Source organism: Acanthochromis polyacanthus, chromosome 11 (genome assembly GCF_021347895.1).
Source record: "Acanthochromis polyacanthus isolate Apoly-LR-REF ecotype Palm Island chromosome 11, KAUST_Apoly_ChrSc, whole genome shotgun sequence".
Classification (NCBI taxonomy): domain Eukaryota; kingdom Metazoa; phylum Chordata; class Actinopteri; family Pomacentridae; genus Acanthochromis; species Acanthochromis polyacanthus.
In genome coordinates, this window is record NC_067123.1 from 29,931,777 (window position 1) to 29,947,513 (window position 15,737).

The 15,737-nt window shown below is 41.3% G+C and overlaps 1 protein-coding gene across 7 annotated transcripts in view; it reads left to right on the forward strand.

Moving 5' to 3' along the window:
* Positions 1-13,324, forward strand: part of elmo1 (engulfment and cell motility 1 (ced-12 homolog, C. elegans)) — a 109,284-nt gene extending 95,960 nt beyond the window's left edge. For 6 of the 7 annotated variants that reach the window (XM_051955645.1, XM_051955644.1, XM_051955647.1 and 3 more), the window contains 2 exons: positions 10,634-10,797; positions 13,156-13,324. In XM_051955645.1, coding sequence (XP_051811605.1) covers positions 10,634-10,797; positions 13,156-13,309 — 318 coding nt within the window. In that variant the 3' untranslated portion in view covers positions 13,310-13,324. Of the gene's footprint in view, positions 1-10,633; positions 10,802-13,155 lie in introns of those variants that run through there. The other variant, XM_051955651.1, reaches the window with a different exon arrangement.
* The last annotated feature ends 2,413 nt before the right edge of the window (positions 13,325-15,737 follow it).

Sequence of the window (15,737 nt, forward strand, 5' to 3'; positions counted from 1 at the left end):
GAGGAGTTGTTTTATTTACTTTTCCAGATAACTTCAGTCAGCATGCCTTGCGACAATGCGTAAGGCCGTGCTCTTAGGTGGTGTTTGTCTCCAATGCATTATCTCACATAATTAAATACCTGCTTTTATGTCCTTGAATAGATGTTTAATCACCACCAATTTACTCGGCCCTCTGGGACAATTAATGCTGAATGTTCATATTTCCTGTAACAACTATGTCATAATAAAACACTCATTAATGCTGTACACAAGCCAAGGTCAGCAATTGGCTTTCATTAGCATTTCTTGATGGACTCACTGTAAGTGGCGATTTCCCAGGCGACTTTTCCTCTCCAGTCATCCATATGGACTGCATTGCATCTCACATAGTGCCGCTTGTTGAAAAAGAGCTTCCCTGACAGTTTGTGTCAGCATGCAGTACTGGCCCTCTAAATATGGCAACAACAACAGCCAGCAGCAACAGCCAGTGTCGATCCTGCATCAGTCATGTTGAAGGAAGAGTCGATGCAGAGAGGCGTCCAGGTGTGGTTTGGGTAGTAGTCGTTATTGGCGACTATTAGTTGTTGTTTATGTGTGAGCTGGTGTTTGTTCCTGTGATATAAAGCTTGTAAAAGAGGGAATAAATTAGCATATGTGTGTACATTGAGTGTGCCCTCAACTGTTTTGCCTACAATACAGTTTGTGCACTTTTCCGTGGTGCAGTAATGCTGTCAAAGAAGTCCCCGAGGCATTCACTAAGAGAGAAAAGACTTGCTTTTCACAGCACTTTAAAGTAACATTTACCCCCTTCACCACTCCATTTTATCTCATTGAAATATTCAGATACAATGACTCGATACATGCAGAGAGTAGATGCATATTGAAATTTTAATGAATGAGAGTGCTGCCTTCCCTCTTATTTTGCTCTTACCAGATGTAACATAGACGAGGTTTGTCAGGAGAGTCTAACAAGAAAAGCCGGCTATACTAAATATATTCTGGAAATCTTGCTGTTGTGCAATATTCACGGCTTGCACCTCGCCCTCTGTGAAATGGCACCCTGACTGTGACACTTCGTGCCACGAGCTCGGCCGGCCAGCAATGTTCGAGATAGAAATAAAACGATTTGGCATTGATTTTTTTCACATTTAACAATTCCCATCTGTGCTATAGGGGGAAAGTTTGCCACCATGTCACCGCCGCAAAGACATCTTCATCTGAAGTTCCTTACAAATGTCATCTCTGTAGCTGTCACATGTTTGACACCGACAGCAGCTGGCATGCAGAGCAGCTTTGACTGTTGTTTCAGCTCGAGCTTTTTGCTATTTCAGGCCGGTGGGAAGCATTTGAAGCACTACGCTATGCTGGGAGCAGAGAGAAGCTGCGGAGATCTGCGTTTTGTTGTGCCTTCCCGAACGTCCTCTCGCACAGACTGCAGGGGGTGAGGGAGACTAAAAACTGGCACAGTTGGCACTGTTGGCATAGATTAGTGTCACTATCGTTTCATAAACAGAAAGCAGAACGAAGCAATAGCCACATGCATGAAAAACGCTCATCTTATTATAGATTTAATACAATGCAGACTACACTCTTGTAGATTTACTGTATAAAATTGCATCTGGCTCTCTGGTACTGATTTTTTTATTGTATTAAAATCAATTTAACAGTAACTTTACAGTGACAGCGGAAGCTTTATGTCTACAACCACCACTTTGTCACATTTTTATCCCTGTCTGCTTCCGTTTTTGCATTTTTATCAGCTTCTAAATTTAATACAAACTGCACCAGCCTCCTCTCTCTGTGCAGCGTGATAAGAGGCGTCCTTTCATGTCCGTCTTTGCAGCTTTGTTTTATTTTTAATGACATCATGGTCAACTTTGAAGGAGATAATTAACTGAACATGGGACGAGGTGGCAGGGAGGGGAAATGTAATTACCATTTCAATAACAGAGAAATGGATTCCCTGTATTCTCTTATTCTGCTACTTATTAAAGAAACACATGCGTGGTTGAGTGTGCTCCTTTTCTACGTGCGTGAGCATGTGTCTACTTTAGTAGAGGTCCCACTATCAGCATGTGAGATTGACTTTTTGATTGCTTTCAGGGAGTTATCAGCAAAGTCATTATTCTGTGATTACTGCCTTGTTATTTGCCCACCAAAGTGTTTCTTCAGGACAATTTCTAGATTTCTCCACACAGGCTTGAGTGGCGGCTGAGCATTTGACGGACAGCTGGTAAATGATGTCATTAGCATCCTCTTAGGTAAATGGAGCAGCCGCTGAAGCCGATTGGCCGGCGAGCAAGGGATGGTAATTTGTCACGGCTGATGCGTTGTCGATGATGGATGGCGGGGCAACTTCAAGGGAGTGGAACTGCCCGACTGTCCTGTCTGAGGAGAGACTGGAAGTAACAGAAGGAGGAGAGTGAAGGAGTCTGGTGGGCAGCTCTTCATTACGTGTGCTTGATGGCTCATGGGACGGCATTGAATTACTTTCTGCTGACACTTGCTCCGCCATCTCGCTTGTCGTAGAAAGAGCTGCGAGAAAGAATGATGGCCTGTTTTCTAGAAGAGATTAGGGAATGTGGAGAAAGACGGGAATAAAGGTGAACAAGATAGAACCGATAAATCTTGGATCAACAGAAACGACTAAATGGAAAGAACAAGATGAACAATTCTGACCATCAAGCGTGTCTCTGGGATGGTGGCGGCACAAAAACCGAGCCTAAATTTATCCCCAGAGAGAGCTCAGGCTGCAAAGTTTGCTTCGCTGACGTCACCTCACCTCTGCCAAGGTGCTCTCTGTGCAATTAGCGGATAACAGAGAAGGATGAAGCTAAAATATTCATAATGCCCCCCGCCCTGTTGTGAAAGTACCATGTGTTCGTATTAAATGTGATGAATATTCGCTGTGTTAATTAGCATGAGAGCAGCCACATGGGCCAGCAGAATTGTTTTCCTGCTGGAGACATGACTGCAAACAAGGCATATTAATGAACATTCCCCAGGGATGGCTCTGCTGAAACACCGGGGCTGGATGGCAGTGGGTCTCTAGAGATCAGGATTAGGTGGGAAAGAAAGCTGAAGGTGACGAAGAGATCTGACGTCTCTGATTTCATTTTGTTTGCAGTCTGCAATCTTCAGCGCACACCAAATTCTGTCTGTCATCACTTCTTATGTTTTTAAAGAGCTTTTTGAAGGAATAATGTTCATCGTAGACACCCTGACACACCATTTGTAATCTTAATGGGAAAATAAATTAATTTTAGGCATAATTATGAGTATTATAGATCCGTGCATGTGTGCGAAAATTTATGACGGGCTAACTGCGTGAAGCTGTGATTAAAAATAGTGGATGGGAGTGATGAATCTCTCGTAGCATGATTGCAAGCTGCAGCTTCATCCATTTGGCTGCGCATTTTTCAGCTTGAGGAGGAGGAGGGGAGGCTGAGGTGACGGACTGATGCCGAAAAGCCAGTCCTGGGGGTTGTAAATCTGGTGTTTGCTGGACACCTGTTTCTCCCCATGAAAATATGGCACACAAATTACAGGGAATCACAGATGCAGGCAGAATACAGAGCGCAGTCTTTCATGGAGGTTAACGGTAAGAGTTGGCATAAATGTGTTCCTAGCTGCTGCAGCTGAGGCAGGAATGGAAAGCTGTCTTTATGGATGGATAAACCGACACCACAAACCTACATTTGAGCTCAGAGTCTCTGCACCTGACCTGCAGGGAGGGAACATGTCGACCCTCGCCCTCTAGTGGATGGTCATTTTGATGCTGGCATTTGCATTTTGGCTGCGATGCTACATTACTGCGGATGATCTCCATGATAAATTCATAAATGATCCAACCACTTTAAAGTACAGCAACATTTTTCAGCACAGTAAGCTCTGAGCCACAAGATAATTTAGCATCTTGGTTTCTCTTCTTGTTTTAATTGGCTTCCCTCATGCACAATATATCCTCTGCAGTCCTTGTATAATAGAGATGTCTTTGCCCTTGGTGAGGCGGTTGGTTTTAAAAAGTCAGTGATAGCAGAACTATTTAGAAAGTTACAATATGGGGTTCATTCTCGATACACATCAGCTTTATCATAACAGAGCTTCTTTTTAAACAGTCAAGATCCTGATTTTTTATTTATTTTATTTATTTCATTTATTTAATCAGGGACAATGCACAATAAACATTAATCCATATAAGGAAAATATGCATGTGCCAGGTTATAGCACAAAGAGCTAATTTCCACCTGTAGTCCCTGGGCAGGTTGCTGTTACCATTAAAAGAAAAAAAAAAGAAAAAAAACAGTACATTGTAACAGTCACACAGTAACACATACAGTTACAGTTTACCCCAGTCACTCAATGTGTACAAACTTGCTGCGACAATAACCATGTTCTAGTTAAACGCTTGAACACGCTAAAGTCTGTGCATGCCATGATTTCACTGGGAAGAGTGTTCCAAAGGCTCACAGCTCTGTAAGAAAATGACTGTTGGCCAAAAGTAGTTCTGCACCTTGGAACAATACACTCTCCTCTGACTGTCGACCGTGTAGACCGAGAAATTTGTTCTGCACTCAGAGTAATAAACTTTCTCAGTGGGGGGGCAGTCAGATTATGAATTATTTTAAATAATAAGGAAATTTGATTGAATTTAATTAAATTATCAAAACTAAAAAAATTGTATTTATTAAGGATGTTACAGTGATGATATCGAAAAGGCTTTCTATCATGAATTTTTAGGGCTCTCTTATACAAAGACTCAAGTGGTTTCACTGATGTTTCACAAGCCTGAGACCAGCTGGACATACAATATAAAAGATGCGGGACAATCATCGTATTGAGATAAGTATAAGAGGCCTCTGTTGTTAAAGAATTTCTAATATGTTTATAATTCATTAAATTAAATTTTAGTTTATTACCAATTTTTTTAATATGGGTTTTAAAACAAAGATTTGAATCTATTGTTAAACCCAAGTATTTTGTTTCATCTACATTTTTAAGTTTTTGCCCATTTACTTCGATTTCACATATTTTTAATAGTTTTCTTTTATTTGAAAAAAACATTGAGACTGTTTTATCTAAGTTTAGAGTGAGGCAGGATGTCTGTAGCCATTTGGCTACTTTCTGCATCTCCTTATTTAACTTTTCCACAACCTCAAACTCATCTTTCCCGAAAGTAAAAATCACCGTATCGTCGGCATACATTATTATCTCAACATCAGGACACACTGCAGGGAGGTCATTTATATAAATGCTGAAAAGCAAGGGTCCTAAAATAGACCCCTGCGGCACTCCCATAGAGGCAGATTTAAATTCAGATTTAGCGTTATTCACCCGCACACATTGATGTCGGTCACTTAGGTAAGATTGCAGCCACTTTTGGGTATGATTAGAAAAATGATATTTATTTAACTTATTATGCAATATCTGATGATTAACTGTATCAAAGGCTTTACGCAGATCAAGGAAGACTGCTGCCACCACCCCTCCCCGATCTATGAATGCCCTGACTGTTTCCAAAAAATAACAACAGGCTGAATCTGTTGAATATCTTTGCCTAAAACCAAATTGCATTGGATTTAAGAGTAATTGTGAGTCCAGGTGGTTGGTCAGTTGCTCTGCAACAATTTTCTCAAGCACCTTTGATACGGCAGGAAGAATACTTATCGGACGATAACAACTCATGTCTTGTTTGTCTCCAGATTTAAAAATAGGGGTAATAATGGCTGGTTTTAAAACTGCAGGAAAAATACCCTCCCTGATCGAATGATTAATCATCTTTGTTAATGGATCAGAAAAAATATCCCTATAATGTTTTAAAAAAGTTGTATCTATACCATAAATATCTTTTGCCTTACTACTATTCAATGTTGTAATTATTTTTTTAACTTTAACTGTATTTATTGGGCAAAGGATCATATTGGAATTGTCATTAATGACAGAAATAGGATCAACGAATTTAAAGTCTTTGGCCAATGTTTTGACACCATTTATAAAATAATCATTAAAATTTGTTGCTATTGCCAAAGAATCATTAACTATATTTCCATTTATTTTAAGACGAATACCCTCACTTTCAGATTTTTCTTTTCCAAGCAATTTATTAATAGTTTTCCATATTATTCTACTATTTCCTTGTGCATTTTTAATAATGTCAAGGAAAAACCCAGCCTTGGCTTTTCGAAGTGCTACTGTAACCTTATTTCTCTGACTTGTAAAATTAAGACGATCAGTTATTAATCCGGACCTCAGGAAAGCTTTCAATGCCATATCTCGCTTTTTCATCATTTCCCAGATAGCTTTAGTGAACCACGGCAAATTTTGTTTTGTACTTTGCCTTCTTTGCCTATTTTTTGTATATTTTGTTAAAATACTATTTACAGTTAACATTAAATCATGACAACCCTCTTCACAAGATTTATTCTTGAGGATGTCTGTCCAGTTTATTTGTTTTAGATCGTTTTCAATTTGATTCAAATCTTTCTTTGAAATAAAAGTGATACATGTTTTACCTTTAATTTGAATTTCTTCTTTATACCTTGCCTTTGTCAATTTTCGAGCTAATAAGGTTAAATTATGATCAGACATACCTGTAATTAAATTATAAATTTTAGTAACTCTCTCAGGCTTATTTGTAAATATTAGGTCTATTAAAGTTTGTGAAGATTTTGTTATTCGCGTTGGTTTATCTAACATCTGTGTCATTTGAAAGGATTTTGTTATTTCCTCAAGTTTATACCTGCACGATCTCTCAGACCAATTTAAGTTAAAATCACCCAAAAGAATAACTTCCTTTCCCTCACACTGTTTAAGCAGTCTACCAAGAGAAACAAAGAAATCATTAGTAGCTTTTGGGGGTCGATATATTACAATAACACAAAAAATCATTTGGGGGGACAAAGTAATAATGATACCAACACATTCCAGATTACAATCGTTAAAATCCAGTATCTGACTTTGAATATGATTTTTTACATAGATCAACACACCACCGCCTTTACCCTTCAATCTATCACGCCTGTATAAAGTATATCCCGGCACATTCACAACTGATGAAGGAATAGACGGGGTTAACCAAGTTTCTGTCAAGCAGAGATAATCGAGATTTGAATCAGTCAACAAATGCTCTATCTGCTCAGTCTTTGAGACAACGCTACGGATATTCAAATGTCCTCCGAAAATACCCTTTGGCTTAGTTTTCGGGTTCCAGAGCACGCTCGCGTGATTTACAGTCTCAAACAGTTTCATATGCTGTTGTTTTTTTGCAGCGATGATAGTTGCAGTGTTTGCTAATTTTGCGTGAGCTAAAGGCGTTAGCATTGTCCCGGAGATGTTATTAGGAGTAGAATTTGTAGCATTACCTCGTCTTCCCACACAGGCCTCGTAAAAATGGGGCCGCGACATTTCCACCAAAGGAGAGGGAACAGCTGATTTTGAAGCGTCCCTCGATTCATGTGGTCCGCAGGTCCAGGGTTTAAGTGGATATCTCCGCATAGAAGTAAAAACGAACAAAACAGGATAGAGTATTTCCGAGTCCAACTTGTTGGCACCAATGTTTGCCTTAGGCCACGCCGCTGAAGTAGCGCACTGCCAATGCACGCTCGTCCGCCATTTAAAACATTTGCGTATAACGTGTACTGGCACCATGATACAAGTGGTTCTGGTTCAACTACATCCAAGCACACCGAAGCCTGTTTCTGGAAGGCCGAGGAGCGCTCGCATCTGCACATGGCAGACCAATTTCCCCACAGTTGAGTCAGTAGTAGAAGCAGCACATACAAGGTAGCCCAAAGATGTAACGAAGGTGCCCTTGCTTTACTGTATTTAAGACGTATATTCCAAGATGCAGAAGTTCCGTTTATAAAAAAGTCAGGCGATCTCTCATGTTGTTTTAAGAGAGATACAGATACGGATGCAGCAGCACCTGCCAAACTGCTGCCTGCCACCGCCGCCATAACCTGGCGGCGGTCCACCCTGTCAAAGGGGATTTGAAGGATGTACCTATGCTGAGTTGCTGGTATTCTGCGTCAGTGCCAGATAGATTTGGATCACATCAGTGAAGACCACATACGCACGGGCGTTTGTCTGTATCGAAACTTTGTAAATACATCAGTGTAAGAGTTACACATGGTGATAATCTCCTTCTGCAAGTGATTCCCAAAATATGTCAGCTGAGAAATCGGACAAATCTAGTCACTAAATTGTGCTAAAGCTCATTTCTTTTGCGTTCTTGTGCCCGCTGCTCTCAGGAACTCTCCTCATGCTTCTCTTTACTGTGGCTGTCGCCTTGTTTGTTTTCCAGGGGTCAGTTTGTCACCCATTAGTTTGGAAATACACTGTGATTACTCCCTCCAAACATATTTGCATGCCAAAAGCTAATCCTCAGATTAAATTTTGTAATCAGTTCCAAAATTACTTTTTCTTTCTTTTTTTTTGCGTGAAAGCTTCATACCAGCGTATTAACACCAGACCATATCAGATCTGCTATTAGAAATGGGTTAATTCCTTTTTCTGGCGCTGTGCAGCAGCAACTTCCCAAAAAGGGGACTTAGAGTCCGGTTTTAATGCACTGTAACACTGAGAATACTGCTGATGCTGATTCAAGAGGATTATCTTCAGTTGCCTGCATGTGCCATCTTGAGTTTCTCTGTTTTGTGTTGGATTGAGGTTTAGGCTGTGCAGGTTTCATTTTTTAGAAATCTTCTATTTTTAATGCTCTCACCCCTGGCTTAGCCTGGATTGTGAGTGTCCAGAGGTTAGCGAGTTGATGAGTAATCGCCTTGCAGTGAAAACAAACAGCCAAAACAATATTACATAAGTCTGTGTTTGCGATCTTGGCCGGGTTTTGGCAAGGTTTTTAGGGTTGAAGAGTCCGGATGATACTGGATAGCACAACACAGGAGAACACACCAGTCACAAAGAAGCACATAAACAGCTCTACTTTTTTGCGTATCTGTAAACACATGCATGTGCACAAAGCATCATCTAAAACTCTTATTGCCTCTCTTTACAATAGAGTGTGAGAGAGTGTCCACAGAGGCTGGAAATAGATGAGGGTCTTCAAACATTTGATCAAGCAGAGAAAAGCGAGAACACAATGGAGCCAAATCAAAGGGAACAGAAGGGAAGACGGTTTATTTCCTTCTGTCACCTCGGTATGATTTAATCCAGTGAATCAGCATCTGCAGGCCCAGAGGCAGCTGCTAACAAGGTTGATCCTTAATCAGAGCTGCTTGTCACGTCTGCCATCACATCATCTGCAGTAAGTGGAACGGCTCTGCTTGGCCGGAGAAATGTTTAAAAGCCCGGTCAAGTTTATTTTTATTGCCAAATATTACATGCAGTGTCTCAGCAGGATTTACAAGCTCACTTTAACCCAGCCTCTATAAACTACTCTCTGTTTTGATGGGGAGCCACTGTTGCAGGTGATGATTTGTTTTATCACATCAGGAATTATGTTTGCTCTCAGTCAGGTCCCTTGTATGGTTGGCTGAACACCTTCACAGACAAAGAATACATTTTTTTTAGTTATATTAGTGTTAAAATGGAAATGACTCAACATCCACATCACTTGTCAGAGTACAAAGCTTAAATGGAAGCAGCTGTCAGTGAATATTTCAGCTTAAGACTCATTTTCTACGGGCTTGACAAATCGGCTCTTAATAACTGTTAAAAATCAGCACAGTTCTGTCGGAAAGTAGCTCAAACTGAGATGTAATTCCGTTGCACATCTTAATGAGTTTCATTCAGGTCCTGGACTTTGGTTGGTCACTAATTTTCATCTCATCTAGTGTTTGTGGTGCAGACACACAAGCTCAAATTAAAGCTATAATAGTTGGGTGAAGCAAATAGCATTTTCTACTCCTGCTGGAGTGGCAGTTTTAAACTTATTTGTATGTAAGTGACGTGTATGTTTTAAAATTCTCTGACAATCTTATTTCTGTTAAATTCTCTGGCAAAACCTTACATACTGACACATGCCAATCCCCATTTTTCCCCTTTTTGTCTGCAAAAACATAAGATAATATGTTTTTTTCTTCTCTTGCTGTTTGTAGGTCATATTCTTCATTTAGAATCAGCTGTAGCCTCAAACATGTGCTGGTCCAGCTCTGCATACAGGGGCTTTGTGTGTTCATCCCCTGACAGTAACGCATATGTTCTAAGCTAATTGGTCCAGACATGCATGATGTATTTCATATGTCGCTGTGCATTGTTGTATTGTTGGCCCTGCTGAAAACAAAGACCCCTTGAGAGGGATTGATGACTTGGAACACCGCTCATGATATCATGCTGCTGCTGCCATGGCCAAATTAATGGTATTAGCTAGGTGGGGATTATAGGCAAGGTCTTTCATGCATTTCCCTGATGTACGATGCAGGGACTAACACTTGACTAGCCACTGCTGATTTGTTCGGCTCTTTTCCTCTTAAGGCTCAATGCACCAGACTGGATTACTGGCTCTAGTTCTGAAAAACATAGAATAAAAATAACACCATTAATCCTGGTGGAAACGGAGCAGAAGTTTATCTGCTCCTCCGACCTCAAAAATACGGAGGTTTTGACTTCTTGTATGTACTCAGACGCACACAGACTCTTGTCTTCACCCATGATGATCTCACCTCACCCTCCGCTGCCTCTGTGCTCTGTTCCGCAGGTAATGCAGGTGGTGAGGGAGCAGATCATGCGAGCGCTCACTCTCAAGCCTAATTCCCTGGACCAGTTCAAAAGTCGCCTGCAGAACCTGAGCTACACAGAGATCCTGAAGATACGCCAGTCCGAAAGGATGAATCAGGAAGACTTCCAGTCCCGCCCCATCTTGTAAGTCGTACAAGCGTGATGTTGTAATCTACAAATGCAATGACACACACTTGTCAAATGTCCTACAAAAGACTGCAACTGAATGCTGAATTTAATATGAATTCTATCCACTAAAATGTTGCTAATTGCATGTTGTAGATATGACAGCTATGTTTTAAGAAAATGACACTCCGAAAAGACATTTTCTGCAGGCTTGGAGTAACTGGGATTCTCCTGTTGTTAATTGCAAGTCCTTCTTCTCATGATGACCTGATCAGGTTTAAGACCCAAATGAGGACATAATTTGCATCTACGAAAAGACCTGTGTTTCCTATACACCTGTAATTGCGTCTTTTATCTCCTCTGCATTTGTCTACCACATACACGCAACTGGACTAAAGCAGGATGCACCTGTGCTTTCCTCTCGTGATTGAAAATAGGCATCACATTCAGATTGTCTGTAAATGGAATTCCCAGTGAATACTCCATTAATGACCCTCCAGCTCATTACGCACAGAGAGCTCGTCGGTAATAGATCATTCATTGAATGATCATGAATGCGGGTCCTGTAATGAAGAACATTGTTTCGTCCTGGCTGTATTTAATGGAGTAGGTAGCACTATTGAAAAATCGTTCCAGCGAAAGAGCTTGTCCCTTTGAACAGTAATCAATGCTGAGCCAAGGGCTTATTGAATCAATATTGGAAGGGTAGAGACCAAACTTTAGACGCCAATTAATCCCAGTGGAGACGATAGAAAAGAAGCCAAGGAAGTTGCAGAAAAAGGTGAAACTCTACGATTAGTTTTTTTTTTATTATTTCAAGGCCCATTTCTTGAGATTAATATATCACAAGGTGAAATAAGAAAAAGTTATTTTGTGAGTCTGAGGCTATAAGTAATTTAAAAGCAACTGGAAATGAAAAAGCGCTGCTGGAGTCACAGACTGATGAGTCTCCTCAACAGTGTGAGACTGGAGCTGGAATTTCCCTTTAATCAATACAGTACAATCATGACTTGTAAACGTAATGAGCTGGACCACAGATTTAAAGAAGCCCTCCGCTACTCACTACACTCCCACTTTAATGCCATCAATTATTGTAGAGGACGATTTAAGACATCAAAAGAAGGTGAAGAGACGCTTTTCTGGCTTCAGATGAAAGCTGTCTCTCTTGTAGAAAGTCTGAGGATTATTTTATGTCATTTTAACTCCTGATAGGCAGCGTTTGGAGGCACTAAGTACATTTTGCAATGCATTAGGTTGGTGTTTTATTTACATGAAGTTGCTGACACCCGAAAAAACTAAATCAATTTCACATAAAGAATTCATACAGTAGATCTACTCCAAAGTGCTGAGGAAAAGTGAAAAGCGTTTCAACTGAATTCAGTATTGATTCCCTTTTCCACCTGTGCTTAGCAATATTTTACTGATGTACTCTGCAGGTATTTTACATTCCCACAAGCGATGTGTCTCGCTTCTTTCATTATTTAAACACCTGATACCAACCCGAGTGCTTCTGTCATCGAGGTCTATCAGTACAACACTTTTTCTGTGATTTCCTGCATTTGCCAGAAAGAATCTATTTGATATTGAAACTGAAGCTATCGCGCAGGAAGACAAAGCAGCAGAGTCATCTAAAGCCCTCTTACCTGTTTGCAGCTCCGCCAAAAGAAAACTAACATACCATCATTCTTCCTAGGAAGTGCCACGCCTCTCCCAGTTGCTGTTTCTTTAAAGATGTCAGACCGAATGTCCGAGCACAGATCAATGTAACGACTGGAATCACCAATGAGGCAAACACATAGACATGGAGGGCAGCAGGGAGGCAGATGAAGGCAGACGAAGAGGAGAAAGGAGGACAAAATGTGATCAAGGACTGTCAGCGCTGAGAAAAATAAGGAACTGTTAAACATCTGAAGCCTTTATGTGTCTCAGAAAAACAAAAATTCAGTTGAAGTCAGCAATATTTCTGGCATGGTAAAAGAATAAAAGGTAAACTGGAAGAGAGAAGACTCAACGATAGGGAGCAGCGCTGCTCAGCTAGATAAGATACATAATTCATGTTGTCCAGTGCTGTGTGCTTTGCATTCACATGTAGCACAGACATACATGAGGATACATGAATAAATGACAGCGATTCAAAGGGAAGTCAGAGCGGCACAGATTTCCACTCAGCGTCATGAGAAGCTACATGACACATTTGTGAGCTTCTGAAAGTACACCTGTGTGTGTGTCGTTCTCCTGACAGCCACAATCCAGCTGCTTTTTTTTTTGTGAAAACTGGGGAAATGCTAAAGAAATGAAATTCTGTTATGTGCCTGCTGGATGCGTGTGGTTAACAGAATCTAGATGAACCAATATTGCGTGTTTGTCACCCTTCAGGGAGCTGAGAGAAAAGATTCAGCCGGAGATCATGGAGCTGATCAAACAGCAGAGGCTCAACAGGTTGTGTGAGGGAACCTGCTTCAGGAAAATCAGTAGTCGCAGGAGGCAAGGTAAGACACAGAATTCACAGAAATGCACGACACAACATTAAAACCACATGCCTAATATTGTGTAGGTCCCCCTGGTGTCAATAAAACAGCTTTGACTCATTGTGGGATGGACACTGGGGGAGTCCTGTGGCGTCTGGTAGCAATGGATCCTTATCGGTGCTGTGGGTTGCAGAATGGGGATGATTCAGATTTGGGGAGTTCGTAGGCTGGCTAAACACTTAGCGCACTGTTCTTGAGCAGTTTTTGTGGCATGGCAGGGCTTACACCCACATGAATGCCAGGACACAAGGTTCCCAAGCAGAACATTGCATTGTAACAGCATGTTCAGTGTCATTCACTTCCCCTGTCAGTGCTTTCAACTTTGAGGCTGATCATATCACCAACCTGACTTTACATCGCCTCCGTCCTCAGATCGTATCCACATATGCATTGAAATTCACAGCTCCGTCTGCTCTGTCCACAAGGACTCCTCTCCGGTTTTCTCCCTTGTCTCCCTCTGTTTGTTCTTTGTCTGAACCGCCTTATTCCCTTTTCTTTACGAAAACCCCACGGGAGATATTTTATCCGAGGGGATCTTTTGAAGCTCTGGACTGCTGTATATCTGCCGTCGTGATCACTCACACAAGTTTTCTTGCTCTGTGAGCCTTTGAGGCCAAGATCTGTAGCGACACAATGCCTCTTCTAATGCACACAGAAATGCAGCACACGTCTGTCTGTCTCCGCTCCCTTGTGCTCCCCGCATACACAGATGTATGGAAATACAGAGATCCATAAAGCCAAAAGCACAATAAACACACATTTATACACACTTGTCAAGATGAATTTAGAGAAAGGTTTGAGAAAAGAAATGACAGAATAAGAGACGAGCAGACTGCAGCAACCCCAGGCTTTACTGTATGGAGGGTGTGGTGAAAATGACAAAGCAATGTGTTACCTAGTGGGAGATAACACAAGGCTGACGTTTTTGGCTGGAGCTATTTAGACGCTCACATTTAAAGCTTTTAAAAGGCATCAGGCGATGTGTGGTGCCAATTTGTGATGCATTTCCAGGAAGAAAAAGTCTTGTTCACACACATACTGTTCACTCTTTTCAGTTACTTTAGTTTGTGTATTAATGCTATTCTGTCTGAGTGACACAATGGAGAGTAAAGGAAGTGGAATAGAAATTGAAAACCCAGCAGCCGGCTTAGATTGGAGCGCATTTGAATCATTCCGCTTAATATCGTATTTCACACTCGGTGCCACAAGAGAGAAAGCAAGCAACGAGGAGTGAAAGAGGCAAAGCAGGGGGAAGCAGTGGTAGTTTTAGCCTGTATAATGTACTGCTCTTGAGTCACAGAGGATTTAATCTTCTCCAGACCTGATCCCTTCACTCTTCTGTCCTCCCTCCTGCACTTTTCATCACCCCGCTCTGTCACTTTTTCCTCTGTCTGCATATACAAATTTATGAAATAAAAAAAAAAACTGACAAGCTCAGGTTGTGTGTTGGATTGCTGTTATTGCATTACCGTCATCGGCCGCCCTGCAGGAACTGTACTCTCCAATAAGTCAAATCCAACTCAATACAGCCTTTTTTTCTCTGCACACGTCAATGTATTCCAACATTTTAAAGCATGATCACGATCCGTCTTGGCAGCTGTCATCCAGATGTTGTCAAAGCTGGATTACAGAAGCAGGGAATCTAAAAAGCAGCACTGAGGTGGGGAGAAAAGGATTCTGAGTTGAAAAGATTTTGCAGGGGAGATGTTCAGGTGGAAACCGTCACTCAGATCGTCTTCGCTGCATGCGGTCGACTGATTTGTCGACTGGCTTTTGTGTCGCAACGTGCTGTGACTGGGCTCATACTGAGGTTCTAGAAAGCTTGTCAAAGGAACTGAAGACGCGTCGACACATACGGCCAAATGCAAGCTATATGGAAATAAACACATTCGGGCACGCTGGACCCGCAATCTGTGAGCTCTGCTGGATTTAATTTAGCAAACTCGCCTGTGGCATAACTGTAGCCAAGTCATCTTCCAGCCTGCTAAAACGTAGCCGTAGCTGCCTCTGAGGAGACGCTGCTTCTCTACAATCCTCCCACAACCTATTTCTTATGTGCCTTGAGTCCTCCTCCTTGTGCATGTGTGAATTTTTGTCATTTACATATGCTTCCTCCTTCATCTGTCTCTCTCGCTCAGAACTTTCTTTCCGCTCCTTCTCCTTGCCGAGGCTTTGTTCTCATACTTACAGTACATCCACATTAAAATGTGAGGAGCACTTTGTCTGAACACGAATAGGAGACTCTATAGCAGGCTTAATATACTCTAGATGTTCATGTAGTGAGATGTTAATCCAGTGTGGTGCACGTCAGATGAAACTTGGGCTTATTCGTCTAATTTTTCTTTTGTCTTTCATTCATTGCTCAGACAAACTTCCCTGATTATTAATTGTTAACTCTCCGTCTACTGTTAGGTGTTTTTCTTAACATAC